General features: G+C 43.6%; 1 protein-coding gene and 1 long non-coding RNA gene across 2 annotated transcripts in view; one reads left to right on the plus strand and one right to left on the minus strand.

Annotated features, from left to right (window-relative positions):
* LOC149873699 (uncharacterized) overlaps nt 1–15,002 on the plus strand; it is a 258,851-nt gene that overhangs the window by 37,815 nt on the left and 206,034 nt on the right. The gene's annotated exons all lie outside the window — the stretch shown is intronic.
* The window catches only part of EFEMP1 (EGF-like fibulin extracellular matrix protein 1), a 94,077-nt gene that overhangs the window by 16,729 nt on the left and 62,346 nt on the right, over nt 1–15,002 (minus strand). The window contains exon 5 of the mRNA XM_090049843.1: nt 1,987–2,109. Coding sequence (XP_089905969.1) covers nt 1,987–2,109 — 123 coding nt within the window. The remainder of the gene's footprint in view (nt 1–1,986; nt 2,110–15,002) is intronic.

A 15,002-nucleotide genomic window follows, 5' to 3' on the forward strand; every position in this document is an offset into this window, starting at 1 on the left:
TTGCTGAAAGTGTTACCTTGCATTTGCAGCCCCCATTTTTCAGAAAATAACATCTTTGCTATATCTGAACACATGACTTTAACAAAAACAAATTAAAGTATAAAAAGATCACTCAGGTTTCTAGATTAAATTAAAAGTAAAAAAAAAGAATTAGAACTAGGTTTCCACCTCTGCCCCCCCCCCTTCCTAACCAGCCTTCAAGCCAAAAAAAATCTGGAGCAATTTCACTCCAACTTCAGAGAAACATTTCCTCCCTGTTGAGAGTCTATAGCAAGATTTAGTCCCAAAGGAATATTTTTGGCTGAGGTATTACAAAGCCTCAAAAGATGGGTTTCATTTTGAAGTGCTGACACTACAGACTGTAGCATTATTTTTACGATATATTCTATTTTGACCTACATTAGTGATATATCCTTCTTCACTTCATCAGCCCGTCTTGGTTTAGACAGATGTAGGAGGAATTTCTTCTTCTAAAGATGTTAATTATACATAAATCACGAAAAAACTAAGTTGTGCCATGCGGATTTGTTACTGTCAGGGTTGCAATATGTTTCCTATTAAACCTTTAAGTAGTACTCTAGCTCAGCTGATATTAAAAGGAGTAACTAACTGCACAATGGAATACATTATGCCTACTCTTACATTCTAGTGAAAACGTAACATTTTTACATGTATCAACAACCTGTCAAAAGTATTCCCGTACCTACATTCCAAACTACTCATCCTACTCCTCCACATAAAACTAACAAGTATTGGAAGGAGCTCTGTTTACAGAAATCTGTTTGTCAAGCACCCGATCCAAAGCCCACTGAAGTGATTAAGAGTCTTTCCATTGATTTCCATGGGCTCTGGTTCAGACCCTGAAAGAAAAGGTGTACAGACTTCTTTTTTTACCAAGCATTTAAAACCAAACAGATACTGATATTACCCATTCTTCCCTCTCAGTAATCCCTCTAAGGGGACTGCTTGAATCTTAGCAAGCCTTCTAAACAGAGATTAGAGAATTTGCAAAACTTTCAACTGCAAAACTCCTGATCTGTGAAACACTGGAGAACACCTTTTTTGTCTTGTCTCTGTTATTTTGAGGGCTTGAAAATGCCTTTCCCTCACCTTGTCTTATACAAATGTTGCATCTTGTAGAGGTTGTATTGGGTTCATCATGTTTGATTTGATTTCACACGTGTTCTCATACATGTGATAAATGCAGAGCCTAAGACCAATCCCTTATGAAAGGGCAACTTCCACAGAAGTCAAGATTTAAGAGGTGCTCAGTAAGAACTGCAGGTTCAGAAAGATAGCATCTTTGCATATCTTTTCAGGCCACTATTTTTCAGAATATTCCTGGAGGAGATTGGACTGTGTAAGATATAACTGAACAACGTGGTTTAGTATATCACTATATTGGCAGAAGTGCTGCAGTCTGATTGCACAAATACTGTCCTTTTATGTATTTGGGCTTATAATGATCCCAGTGGTGTCAATAGATCATTCTCCAGCCCCTACTCCTGGCACTAAGAGCTAAAGACAGTGGTTAATGTGTGATAAATTTGATACCTCTGGGCCCAGAGTTTCCACTGGTTTGTTTTATGCAAATAAATAAGTGCAACAGAATTCTATTGTGAAAGTAAGCTCTTCAGACTGGGTCTTTCTATGTGTTTCTACAGTGTGCCTAGGCCTGGAATGCTGCATTCCACTGAAATCAATGGAAAGACTCTCATTCACTTACAAGGGGCTTGTGACTGTATCTGGGGCCACTGGGTACTACCCAGTACAAGTAAGGCAGAACATAAATAGCTAAGTAATTTTTTGTTGGAAGCTCAATTCAAAGTTCAGAATACAGTATGCTTAAAATAGTTGCTAGCTCTATCCACTAGAAATTATTTACTTGTTCTCCCACAATCTATCAAAACTATGTGGCAAGGTATTTATGAAGTCTGAAAATTAACCTACATAGCCAAAGAACATGGTTTATGCTAGTACACTTACCAATGCATTGTTCTCCTCGTTTCTGGAAACCAGGGAGACACTGGCATCTGAATGACCCTCTTAAATTGACACATGCTTGATCTGCCCTGCAATTATGGGCTCCTGTTGCACATTCATCTATATCTTTATAAAACAGCAAACAGAAAATTAGTTATAAACTTTGACTCAGGTGCTCACAGTTGAAGAATCTGTATTCATCACATCCATCCCAAAGGTGTGGGTTTTTTTTCCCATAGCTTATTCCATTTACAAAACACAAGCACATTTGTATTTTGTCACCAAAAATACAAAGCTTTCTAGTAGTCCTTAATTCTCACCTATACCTGGAAATATTTCTAATATATATAATTTTTCCAAAACCATATATTTTAGGCAGGGTTAGTAGCACTGCTTATTATTAAGGTTGCCTTATAGAATCAAAGAAAGTTAGGGTTGGATGGTACCTCAGGAGGTCATGTAGTCCAGCTCCTGCTCAAAGCAGGACCACTCCCAACTAGATCATCAACTAGATCATCCCTGCCAAAGCTTTGTTTTGCTAGGTTTTGAAAACCTTCAAGGATGGAGCTTCCACTACCTCTTTGGGTAATCTGTTTCAGTATTTTACTACCCTTCAAGTGAGAAAATTCTTCCTAACATCTAACTTAAACTTCTCTTGCTGCAACTGGAGACCGTTGTTCCTTGGTCTGTCATTTGCCACCACCGAGAACAGTCTAGCTCCATCCTCTTTTGAACCTCTCTTCATGCAGTTGAAGGCTGCATGTAGTTGAAGGCTCAGGCTTTTCTTCTCTAGGCTAAATAAGCCCAGTTCCCTCAGTCTTTCCTTATAAGTCATGTCCCCCAGCCGCCTCACCATTTTTTTTGGCCTCCACTGAACTCTCTCCAATATCTCCACATCCTTTCTGCAGTGGGGGGCCCAAAACTGAACAGAATACATCAGATGTGGCCTCACCAATGCTGAATGGAGGGAAATAATCACTTCCCTTGACCTACTGGCAACACCCCTACCAATGCAGTCTAGTATACTGTTAGCCTTCTTGGCAACAAGGGCAGACTGCTGGCTCATGTTCAGCTTATTTTCCACTGTAACCCCCAGGTCCTTTTCTGCAGAGCCATTGCCCAGGCAGTCAGCCCCCAGCCTGTACTGATGCATGGGATTGCTGTGTCCTAAGTGCAGGACTTTGCACTTGTCCTTTTTGAACCTCATGAGATTTCTTTTGCCCAATCCTCCAATTTGTCTAGGTCACTCTGAATAGTGTAGGATTGCACAGGTAACTACAATTCAGAAATTTCCTAACCACTGACTGTTTGCAACTTTATTTTAAAAGCTACATTAAAGGAATATTATAAAAGTCAGTGACACATTTTAATGCACTTTTCCATCTAGACTGAATGGATATGTACGTGTCCATGTGAGTGTGCGTAGGTATACGCATATATATAAGTGTCAATGATTGGTATTTAATGATAACACTTGAAAATTGTTTCTACTACAAAAACAAATTACAATTTGTTTTATCATTTAAAAATCCAGCTTGTTTTTTGCTGTAACCTGACACATCACAATGAAAGGATTTTGTAATTTTGATGTTTTGGAGAATGTAGGCTGAACAAACAAATTCCTTAAGTTGTATGATCTCTAGTTTACAAATTTCAGCTGAACTCTCTATTTGTACAGGCATTAGGGATCTTTCAAATTCACCAGTGGCACATTCTGGGTGGTGTTTTGGAAAAAAATATGCATTCTTTCACATAAAAATAAAAACAATTTTGATCACGCAATTCAATAAAAAATAAACCTTCAACAGTTTAAATTAATTCAGAGTGTTTGCCTTTTCCCAAAAGTCCAAATATTTTAGACATACTTCTTTTATTTGACAGCTCAGATTTTTGTGCTGTCCTGTCCTCTGCATGTCTGAAAGGTTCAGTTCTGCAGCTGCCATACTTATACAGAACTAGCTGGCTTCACTCTTCTGCACTATCAGAGGAAAAGTTCATTCTCAGTTCTAGAGCAAGATTTAAAAGACCTATAATAAGCTAGTATAGAACAGACATATAATTAAGGACTTGATCTAATACACAGTGGGTGCATCTACTAGTATGCTTTACTGTGGAGTAGACAAATTAGCTCAACAGTAGGGTATCTTCATCTACAAGTGGGCTGGATTAGGGCGCAGTAAACTAATTAACTCCACTGAAAATCATGTGTAAATGCTGACCACAGGACTAAATTGTGGCTGGTCAGCCCAGCCAGCTGGGGGTCTGCTTTGCCCTGACTCAAATTGCTGCTGTCCTGGGCATGCGTGTAGATGCTGTGCCTGTGAGTAGTTTACTCCAGCTCAAACAGCTCTGGAGTTTATTGCTTTGCATTAATTGCACATGTAGATGCACCCAGTGAAATCTGTTGCAGTTTTTCCAATGACTGTAGTGTGCTTGGTATGAACTCCTACTTCCTACAAAATAGGGAAGAAAGATGCTTACAATGTTCATATTGTTTCATCTCCTGGATTGTGTTCTTGGAACAAAGCATATTTAGCCTCTGAGTGCTTGTCAACATGGACACATTTAGAAAGTTAATCTGATTATTTTTAAATGGATTATTAAACTGAATTGAACCCTTTTGTGGATATTCATATTGAAAATTAAAGTAACTTTAATTCAGTTGAACGTATTTCACTTTGGAAAAGTGAACTACTACTTTCAAAAGAAGTAAGCTAAAGTCAGCAGGGCCACTTCCATTCTGAATAAAAGAGTATCTATACAGGAGATCAGTGATCCACTTCAAAGTCACACCATCAGTTAATCTGGGTTAATTTTCCTGAATATTTCTGTGTAGGCAACCCCTCACTGGGACTAAATGGTTAAGGGTCTCACTGCTTCAGAACAGGCAATATTCTAAGTAGCAGGCCTCTCCAGGGCAATAAAACTTCCACCTACTAGGCACTCCAAAGGCATATTACAATACAAAAGAGGAAATAAATGTTTATTTAATTTGTTCTTTGTGAACTACTTGGTCTTTGATGAAAACTTTGGTACAACTGACTTCTATTAAGGACTTCTAAACTTTAACCCATCACATAATATACTACTGCTTCCTTCTCAGAGATACATTTTTTTTTAATTGTTAGGCTATTTTAACATCATTAAAATAAGTTTTTTCATTTACTGTTGCTTTATTGGATTGTTAGATACAGTTTAGTCTTAGAAGTGGGGACTATATTTCAAATGGCTGCTTATTCTCTGCTAGAAACTTGGTAAGTGCATTTTTCCTATGCTCTTACTACAGTCTGCCAGATGATAACTCTTGGAGACAGTGCCTTGCTTCATCTGGGAATAACAATTTTTCCTTTGCACATGATACAAGTATCCTTGTACCTCCAAAAACGCTAACCTAACCCTATCATTTGGTTGGGGATGTCACTACATCACAGATAAGCTTTATTTCTATACAGTTCATTTCTACACAGATCTAATGTATGCTAAGATCTTTTTGTTCCTAGATTACTTCACTTGCTCTGTTCCCCCTGCCCGCCCACATCTATTTTCCTTGGTTTTTATTTTTAATGATAACTTTTATTAGGACAAATGGAATAGAATATCCAAATCACTATTAAACATAGAAAGGAGAGTGTATGATCTGAGAGGGTCATTAAATGTTATAAATCAATCATATTTCCAGTGATTTTCATTGCATTTTTTCAATGCAAGAGGAATGCATGTATCCTCATAATGTCTCTTTGTAAAGAATGTTAACTTATTTCATAAGTCTTGTGACGGTTTGAGATGTTATACTCGTGGAATCCACTCTGTGGTGCATGTGCCCTATGTAATTTAAACTAGATTATTCCTTAACAGCAGTGTTCATTATGGCGCAACTCTGCCCTACATGCCCTTCAGAACACTGTAGATGAGGGTACAAAAGGCAAAGTAGCTTCAACAAAAACTTTCTTCCTTCAAAATAAGAACCTTGAGAATAGGGCTCCATATTAGTGGTGAAGAAGGGAGTTCATGGGATCTGTGCAGAAAACATTTACTATAAACTACATAACTGTTCCCTCTTCTTTTTCTTCTTTCTGCAACTTTGCTCATACAAATTCTACTCTAAGTGATTTAACAAGCAGTTATCTTCAGTTGGGTCCTATTAACCTAGTAGAAGAGGGGAGCTGTCACCTGAAAAAAAGCACTGGGTGTTGCCTTTCAAATATCTTAACACCATGGGTTGTGAAAATGCATTGTAATCCTGTAGAATTAATAGTGGAGGTTGCTGCTACGTGTACTCTGACAGTCTAGGTTTCTTCAGAGGAAGCAAATAAGACAGGATAGTCACAACTGAAGCTGATAGCTCAGAGAGCTGTTGCTGAACCACCTAGATGGACAATGCTTCCTCTTAGTAGATAGATTTCCTATTTTGTGATAGATGTTTGAACCTCAGGCAAGTAGCCACGCTCTAAAGAAGTTGTTTAACCAGCATTTGCACAGATTTCGTAGACATTAGGGCTGGAAGGGACCTCGGAAGATCGCGTCCAGCCCCCTGCCCCAGGGGCAGGAAGTCAGCTGGGGTCATGGGATCCCTGCAAGATAAGCATCCAAATTTCTCTTGAAGGTGTTCAAAGTAGGTGCTTGAACCACCTCTGATGGCAGGCTATTCCAGATCTTGGGGGCTTGGATAGTAAAGAAATTCTTCCTTATGTCCAGTCTGAAACGGTCTTGTAATAGTTTATAACTGTTCAACCTAGTCATCCCTTGGGGTGCTCTAGTGAACAAATGTTCCCTCAGATCCTGGTGAACACTCTGGATAAACTTATAGGTGGCCATCTGATCACCCGAGCCTGTGCTTTTCCAGGCTAAAGAGTCCCATAGCTCTTAGCCTGTCATTGTAAGGTCTGTTTTCCTGACCTCTGATCATGCACGTGGCTCTTCTCTGGACACTCTCAAACTTCTCCACATCCTTTTTGAATTGTGGAGCCCAAAACTGGACGCAGTACTCCAGCTGCAGCTTCACCAAGGCCAAGTAGAAAGGGAGAATGACATCCCGGGATTTGCTTGAGAAGCATCTATGGATGCAAGCCATTGTTTTGCCCGCTTTACTAGCTGCAGCATCATATTGAAGGCTCATGTTCGTCTTGTGGTCAATCATGACCCCCAAGACCCTTTTGTCTGTAGCGCTAGCCAGCGTAGCACTGCCAAGCCTATAAGCATGCTGCAGGTTTTTCTTCCCAAGGCGGAGAACCTTGCACTTTTCGATGTTAAACACCATCAGGTTCTCATCCGCCCATTTCACGAGCCTGTCAAGATCTGCCAGGATCACCCTCCTGTCCTCAGATGTGGATGCTTTACCACAGAGTTTCATGTCATCAGCGAACTTGGCTAGTCTGCTTCTGACACTAATGTCTACATCATTAATGGAGATGTTAAATAGTATAGGCCCTAGGACAGAGCCTTGAGGGACCCCACTAGTCACAGTGCACCATGATGATTGACTTCCATCAACAATCACCCTCTGGGTCCGACCGTGGAGTCAATTCCTCAGCCAGCGGATCACGGTGGATCTGAGGCCGCAGTTGGCCAGTTTTGCCAAGAGGTGATCATGGGATACCAGATCAAAGGCTTTTTTGAAGTCAAGATATACAACATCAATCTCTTCTCCCGTGTCCAGGTGATAGGTCACCTGGTTGTAAAAGGAAATAAGATTCGTCAAGCAAGACCTACGTGCAACAAACCCATGCTGGCTATCCCTCAGGATGTTGGCGTCAGCCAGTCTGTTAAGAATGGCCTCTTTGATAATCTTTTCTAAGACCTTCCCCGGGATAGAGGTAGGCTGAAGGGCCTATAGTCTGCCGGATCCACCTTCCTCCCTTTCTTGAATATAGGCACTACATTGGCCTTCTTCCAATCTTTGGGCACTTCACCAGAGCGCCAGGAGTTCTTGAAGATCCAAGCCAGGGGCTGAGCTACGATGCTATCCAGCTTCTTGAGTACTCTGGGGTGTAGATTGTCAGGGCCGGCTGACTTGAAGGTGTCTAGCCTCTCAAGGTGTTCCTTCATGAGGTCAGCATTGATGGAAGGCAAGGAATCTCCCTCACCCAGGCCTCCCTGTCCCGTAATGGGCAGGAGGGTCCCATGGGACTAATGAAAGACCAACGCAAAGTACGCATTTAGTAGATTGGCTTTTTTCTGGGCATTGGTTGTCAGGTGTCCCGTCTGGTTTAGCAGGGGTCCAATGTTGCCCTTGCTTTTTCTCCGGCTCCCCACATGTCTAAAAAAGGACTTTTTATTATCCTTGATACTTGTAGCTAGTTGGAGTTCCTTCACAGCCTTGACTTTACTGGTTTGCTCCCTGCAGGTCTGGACCAGTGTGGAATATTCCTCCTTGGAGGTGGATCCCATCCTCCATCCTTTGTAGGTCTTTGTTTTTAGCCGCAGGAGGTCTGCTAGTTCCCTGGAGAGCCAAGGGGGTTGCTGTGCCCCTTTGCTGCCTTTCCTCCAAGACAGAATAGCGTTAGCTTGTGCATCGAGCATCACTCCCTTGAGGAGCAACCACTCTTCCTGAACTCCACTCCCCTTGGGATCACGGTCCCTTAGGGCCTCACTGACAAGCCTCCTGAGCTTGTCAATGGCAGATTTCCTGAAGTTGAGGACTTCAGTATTGCTGACTGACTTGCCACCTTTATGGCAGGTGGTGAAGGTGATCAGCTCGTGGTTGCTGTCACCCAGCTTCCCATCGATTGTTAGGTCACTGATTAGGTCGTCCCTGGTTGCCAGTACCAGGTCAAGCAGTGCTTTACCTCTTGTTGGCCCGTAGACTTCTTGTGTCAGATAGAGGTCATCCATGCACGAGAGGAAGCTTTGTGACTGGTTGGATTTAGCTGAGTACTCTTCCTGCAAGATGTCAGGGTAGTTGAAGTCTCCCATGACAACAATGGAACTGGAGCATGCAGCCTCAGCCAATTTCCTGGCAAACTCCTGGTCAAGCTCTTGACTTTGGGTGGGAGGTCTGTAATAGATTGCCACCATTGTGTCCTCTGTGTCATGTTCCCCACGGATTTTAACCCAGAGGCTCTTCAGTTGTCCACCCTGGTCACCAATGTTGGCTTGCAGTGATGCGTAGTTCTCCTTGACATAGAGAGCCACACCCCTGCCCCTTTTGTCCACTCGATCTCTCCTGTACAGGGTATACCTGTCTATACCCATGGTCCAGTCATGGGTGGATTCCCACCAGGTTTGCGTTATGCCTATGACATCGTAATTATTTGTGTTAAGCGGGAGGACAAGTTCCTCCCAATTATTCCCCAAGCTCCTGGCATTCGTGTACAGGTAGGCAAGTGTCCCTTTGGGGGCTCTTGCCTTGCCCGCAGATTGTACCAGGGCTGGACTCCCTTAAGTGCCTTGGCCTGCTGGCTTTGCAAGGGTTGCTCAGTGGACCAGCAGTGGCGGTATTCCCCACCATCTCCCGGTGGGGATGTGGGTGCTGTATTTGGTTCTGTTTTTGATAAGCTATGTTAGGGAGAAGTGAAAAGATGGGAAGGTTGGCAAACTCATCAGACTGGAGAACTGGTGACATTATGATAAAACAGACTGTATCTTGCTAAGAACTCAGGACGTCAGCAGAATTGGCAGAAAGGCATAGGACAGTCTTGGTATCCGCAGAGGAAGAAAGGCATCTTTCAAAGAACCTGGGGTTACATCTGCTTTGAAGTAGAACATCTGCCACTTGTTGAGGTACAAAGGGGACAGGGCTACCTTTGAGAATCCCTTCCTGAGGTAGATGTAGATGACATGGGATTTAGTGAAAATTCCCTGCAGAATTGGTATGCTAAGGTGTTGTATAGAGTAGGTAAGTGGGTAGCAATGTATATTATATGACAAAGTTTCGGCAAAGAGGGTCTAGCAAAAGAAACTTTACTGCATATTGTTAGTGGTTCTATTTACCAGTTTAAAGATAACTGGGCTTTGAATGGGAAAGGGACAAACAGTTGTACTGATGTGTCTGTTGGATAGATATATTGATCACAAGCAACCTTGAGGGAGACTAAAGGTAAGATCTGGAATCTGATAGATGTGAATGCTACCATGTGGCTTATAATTTTGAGGTACATCTTCACTGGTATTCTGGGATTTGTCCAGAGTTTTCTGATACGCTATAACACTGAAACTGTTGCTGAATTAAGTATGCTGTCATTGACCTTGAATTGACCATCACTTCCTGGTGAACTGTATAATCTGCGAAAAGGGCAGGATGGATTTTTCTATGTTGATTTTAAGCCACAAGAAAAAAAACGAGGATCAAATGAACAAGTTGATTACCTGCTGTGGCAATTTTCCCCACATAGGCTTTTTATCTAGCATTCACTGTCTGCAAAACAATGCAATCGCTAGTGACAAAGACCCAAAGGAGTTTCATGAGGCTCTTGAAGTCAGAACTCTGTCAGAACTCTTCTACCATGAACCCCAGAGCTATGTGGATAAAGATGTGAAATAAATCTCTTGAAGATCAGGAGCTATGAATCAATCCATAGAATCTCTTCTGCCACTATGACAGGATACCAATAGAAACCTCTTCCACTGAACTTTCAGACCAATGCTCCAAAACAGAGTAAGGAATTCCATTCTGATTTAACAATCTTTTGCAAGGTGGGTCCCAGACAATGACTGGATAAGATACCCCTTGTCTATATGAGGAATCATCAATCCAAAGTTATCATTTTTTAACCTGTGAAAAATAAGGAAGATGGCTTCCAAATGTGGAGTGACATAAAAGAAAAAAAGACCTGGAAGTAGTAGGATCAGGACCTTGAATGCTTGGTCAAAAGCTATGTTTTGCCAAACTCAGTAGGTAGAAAAATGGAAGCAAGAGTTTGATGGCCATGGGCTCTCCTCCTTGGAGTTCTAATGGTCAGTATTTGACAACAGTATTGGGACAGAGTGGTCCTGGGTCTGACTGTAAACTGCATCCAGCTAGAGGGCTTGGTGGCAATGTGGTGGGGCTAGCTGTGGCGGGGTAGCTTCTGTAAAATACCACAGTGCATTCTTCTTCTTTTTCATGCATTCAATAATAACAATCATGGCATTTTTCTTTTGAAGCAGACTAGGTAGAGGCTTCTACAATATCACCAGATTTAGAGCAAAAATCAAGGGGAAAGAACTGGTATTGAGAGACTTCCTGTTTGCAGATGATGCGGCCTTGGTTGTCCACAGTGAATCTTCCATATGAAATCTCTTGGGCAGATTTTCTGGGTCATGCAAGAACTTCAGGATGGCAATTAGTCTCAAGAAGACCGTGATCATGTACCAAGTGGTGGAAGAACCAATACCTGACATCACTTTGAAGGATAAATCTCTTGGTGACACTGACAGTTTTCGCTACTTGGGTTCTATGATCAGCAGAAATCTCAACCTTCAGATTGAACTGACTAACAGAATTAGAAAAGCACCTAAGACTTTCAGGCTATTACAGAAATATGCATGGAATAAAAGCAAACTATCAGCTAACGTGAAGATACAAATCTATGAGACTTGTATGCTGTCATCCCTGCTTTATTGTTCAGAAACATGGACTACATATGCTGGGCACATCAAGAGACTGAACAGCTTCCACATGAAATGTCTGAGTAAGATCCTGAAAATAAAGTGGGAACACAGAATACCAAACACAGAGCTAATGAAGCATGCAAGGCTGACATGCTCAGCAACCACTATCAAGAAGAGGAGGTTGTGATGTCAGCCATGTCGGGTGAATGGGAGAAGACCGTATCCCCAAGAATATTTTGTATAGTGAATTTGAGATGACCAGGGAAATAAAAGAAGGATGTTTATATGAACACATGAACAGGAAACCTGAGACCTGTGTTTAAAATGAATAGGATATTTCTTGCCGCTCTTTTTCCAGTTTTCCCAGAAGTTTCTGAGGAGGTAGAGAAATGAAGTTTGCAGGAGAAAAAATCATGGGAGGTGGAAAGTTGAGCCATAGTTCACCAGTGTCATAGGAAGGTGAGACAAATTTGCTCTGGGTTCTCTGAAGTGGCAGAAAGGTCAGTTTGGACTTTTCTGGCAGGAACAATGTGGATACATTTGCACTACTAGATAGGATCAGCCTTCAGGCTGCCTTCAAGCCTGTGTCCATTGATTACCTAAGCTCAACCACAGAAAGCCTGGAAGTTTTGCTGAACTGCATGATCTGAAATTGAGCCTGCCTCAGCCTCCCCACTGCAAGGAGTACAGATTTTGCTCAGGTCTTTCTTGATTATCCCTAAATACGAGAATGATGCCTGCCAGGAGGGAGGCAGGATTAGGGGGATTATTGGTGAGTTTTAGATGGCTGAAGAATCCAATCTGTGGTCTGCAAGTTTTTCCACAGATATAAGTGGTGCCTTGGAGGGAGCGGAAGGAAGACACAGCTGTGGGCCAGGATGTAGTGTGCTTTCCTTCCTCCTCTGCCATTCCTCAGCTTCCTAAGCAAGATGGCTCTCTTCAAAGCGAACTGTAGCTTGATGTAAGGAGCAGCACCATTGACACCAGTTACCAGCCAGGACTTTCCAATTTGTAAGGTTGATGCCACCCTTCTTAAGGTATGCTTTCAGGGTGTCTTTGTAGTGCTTCCTTAGTCCTCTGTAGGTCCTCTTACCATGACTGAGTTAAGAGGAGGGGACTTGCTTTGGGAGATGAGTGTCAGCCATCCACACACAGTGGCCAGCCCAGCAGAGTTGATCTTTCATGATCTTTGCCTCAATGCTGGTTATCTTAGCTGCAGAGGGCATGCTGGCATTGGTACAGTGGTCTTCCCATCTAACGTGAAGGATGTTCCTGAGGCAATGCTGGTGGAACCATTCCAGGCACTTAAGGTGGCTTTGATATGTCACCCATGTCTCACACCTGTAGAGGAACATGGAATAACCACTGCATTGTAGACCAGGATCTTAGTTTCCATCTGCAGATCTTGGTCAGCAAAGACAGGGTGAAGCTTTCTGAAGGATATGCTGGCTCAATGAATCCTATGTTTGATTTCTACATCAAGACAGACTGACTGGGAGAGATGCTGCCAAGGTATGGGATATGCTTGATGTTTTCCAGGGGTTCTCCATCAATGGTAATTTGTGTGGGGAGGGGGGAAGCTTGTGCTGAGGTAGGCTGATGGAGCACCTTGGTCTTTCTAATATTAAGGGATAGTCCTGGGCTATGGTAGGCACCTGAAAAAAGGTAAAGGGTGGATTGCAGCATGCATGAGGATGACTGAAGTTCGGTCATGCCAGTCTTGGTAACTTTTGTTTTGCTCTGGAGGCACCACAGGTTGAAAAACTTACCATCCATTTGATATTCAGCCCCAATTCCAGGAGGAAAGCGGTCATGGATGAGAATTAAAATCATAGCAAGATAGATGGAAAAAAGGATTGGGGCGATGACACAGCCCTGCTCGACACTAATATGGATGGTAAATGGGTCTGTCTGTCTGATCTACTGCAAAGGACTGTGGTGGTCATCCCATTACAGAGTAGTCTGAGGATGCTGATGAACTTCTGTGGACAACCAAACCTAGCCAGCACATTCCATAAGGCTTCACAATTGGAGTCAAAGGCCTTGGTTAGGTCAGTGAATGCCATAAACAGCTCCTGGTATTACTCTTTACACATCTTGCAGATCTCTCATGCAACAAAAATGATGTCAGTGGTACCCAGCGATGGTCTAAAGCCATACTGGGGTTCTAGAAGGACATCTTTGGCAAGAGAGAGGAGGTGATTTAGAAGGATGTGAGTAAGAATCTTCCCAGCAATGGAGAGGCGGGCAATGTCTTGGTAGTTCCCACACACTGACTTGTCCCTTTTCTTGAAGATGGTTATGTTGGCATTCTTTGCTATGTGGAGTTTCCTTGTGAACCCACTGTGGCAGAGCACTTGCAGTGCCTGACACTTTAAGGGCTGAGTCAAGCAGCTAGCAGGCGCTTGATTGCAGCGGCCATTTTGAGACCCTAGTATATAAAGGCTGCAGTCTGCTGCTACCAGCCCAGCAGAAGCACTGCCTAGATGAGCTGCAGCAGGAACCACCCAGGAGGTAAGGGCAAGAGCTTATGATGACTAGGAGGCTCTTGGTCCTGGGCATGACCTAACATGGTACCCTGCCATGGATGGGTGGTTTGGTGGGGCTCCTAGTAGCGTGGGAGCCCCCAGGAAATGCCAGGCCAGTTACCACCCTGGTGAAAGACGGATCAGGGCACCTTAACCCCTAGCCCCCACAATACTGTGGGTACATGGGGGGCAGGATTGGCTGCAGTCACCTGAGCCCAGAGATGGCACACGACCCAGGTGGGGCCAGGCATGGCTGTGGCCACTGAGCCTCCACAGGGGAGAGAAACCCCAGAACCCCGAGGGGGTTAGATGTGTAACCCCAGAATAGGGGCGGCAGTAAGGGCCCAGAAGTGGGTTGAGTGGTGCTGAGGGCCAGCCTGAAGGGCAGCCAAGGGGGTGTGCTGAGTAGGGCTGTGGGACAGCCTGAAGGGCAGCACATGGGCCAACCCCTGCAGAGCAATTTGAGATAAGTGTGGAGCCCCAGAAAGGGGGAACAGAGGGCTGGGAGCCCAGTGTGTGGGGCCGGGGGCCCAGTGTCTGTTTGTGTATGTCTATGTAAAGCTGCACTGGGAGGGGCCAGTGCAAGCTTGGCCCAGGTCAGGAATTTGGCTGGTCACTACCTAGGTGAGGGTCATGGGAGAGGCCCAAAAGGCTGTACTTCTGCCACCCAAGGCATGAACCACATAAAACCTATGGCCTACAGGAGCTGCTCCAAGAGGGAGCAGGGCAGGACAAGTTGTTGATTTGAGAAAGAGGCCCTAGTGAGAGGAGGGCAGAGTGAACGTGTGTGTGAAAGAGGCCTGACAGTGAGGACTAAGCTTAGCCTGGCTCTAGGCCAGGAGCATTATGACACCATGGATGCCATCTGCAAGGCATGGGCTGCGGTGTAGGGGAGGTTCAGAGCTGCAGATAGCACTGCCTGGCATCGGGGCATGTAGTGGGCAGTCCACTGCATTTTACTAC

The sequence above is a fragment of the Crocodylus siamensis genome, chromosome 1 (genome assembly GCF_052110815.1).
Source record: "Crocodylus siamensis isolate JL-2025a chromosome 1, ASM5211081v1, whole genome shotgun sequence".
NCBI lineage: Eukaryota > Metazoa > Chordata > Crocodylia > Crocodylidae > Crocodylus > Crocodylus siamensis.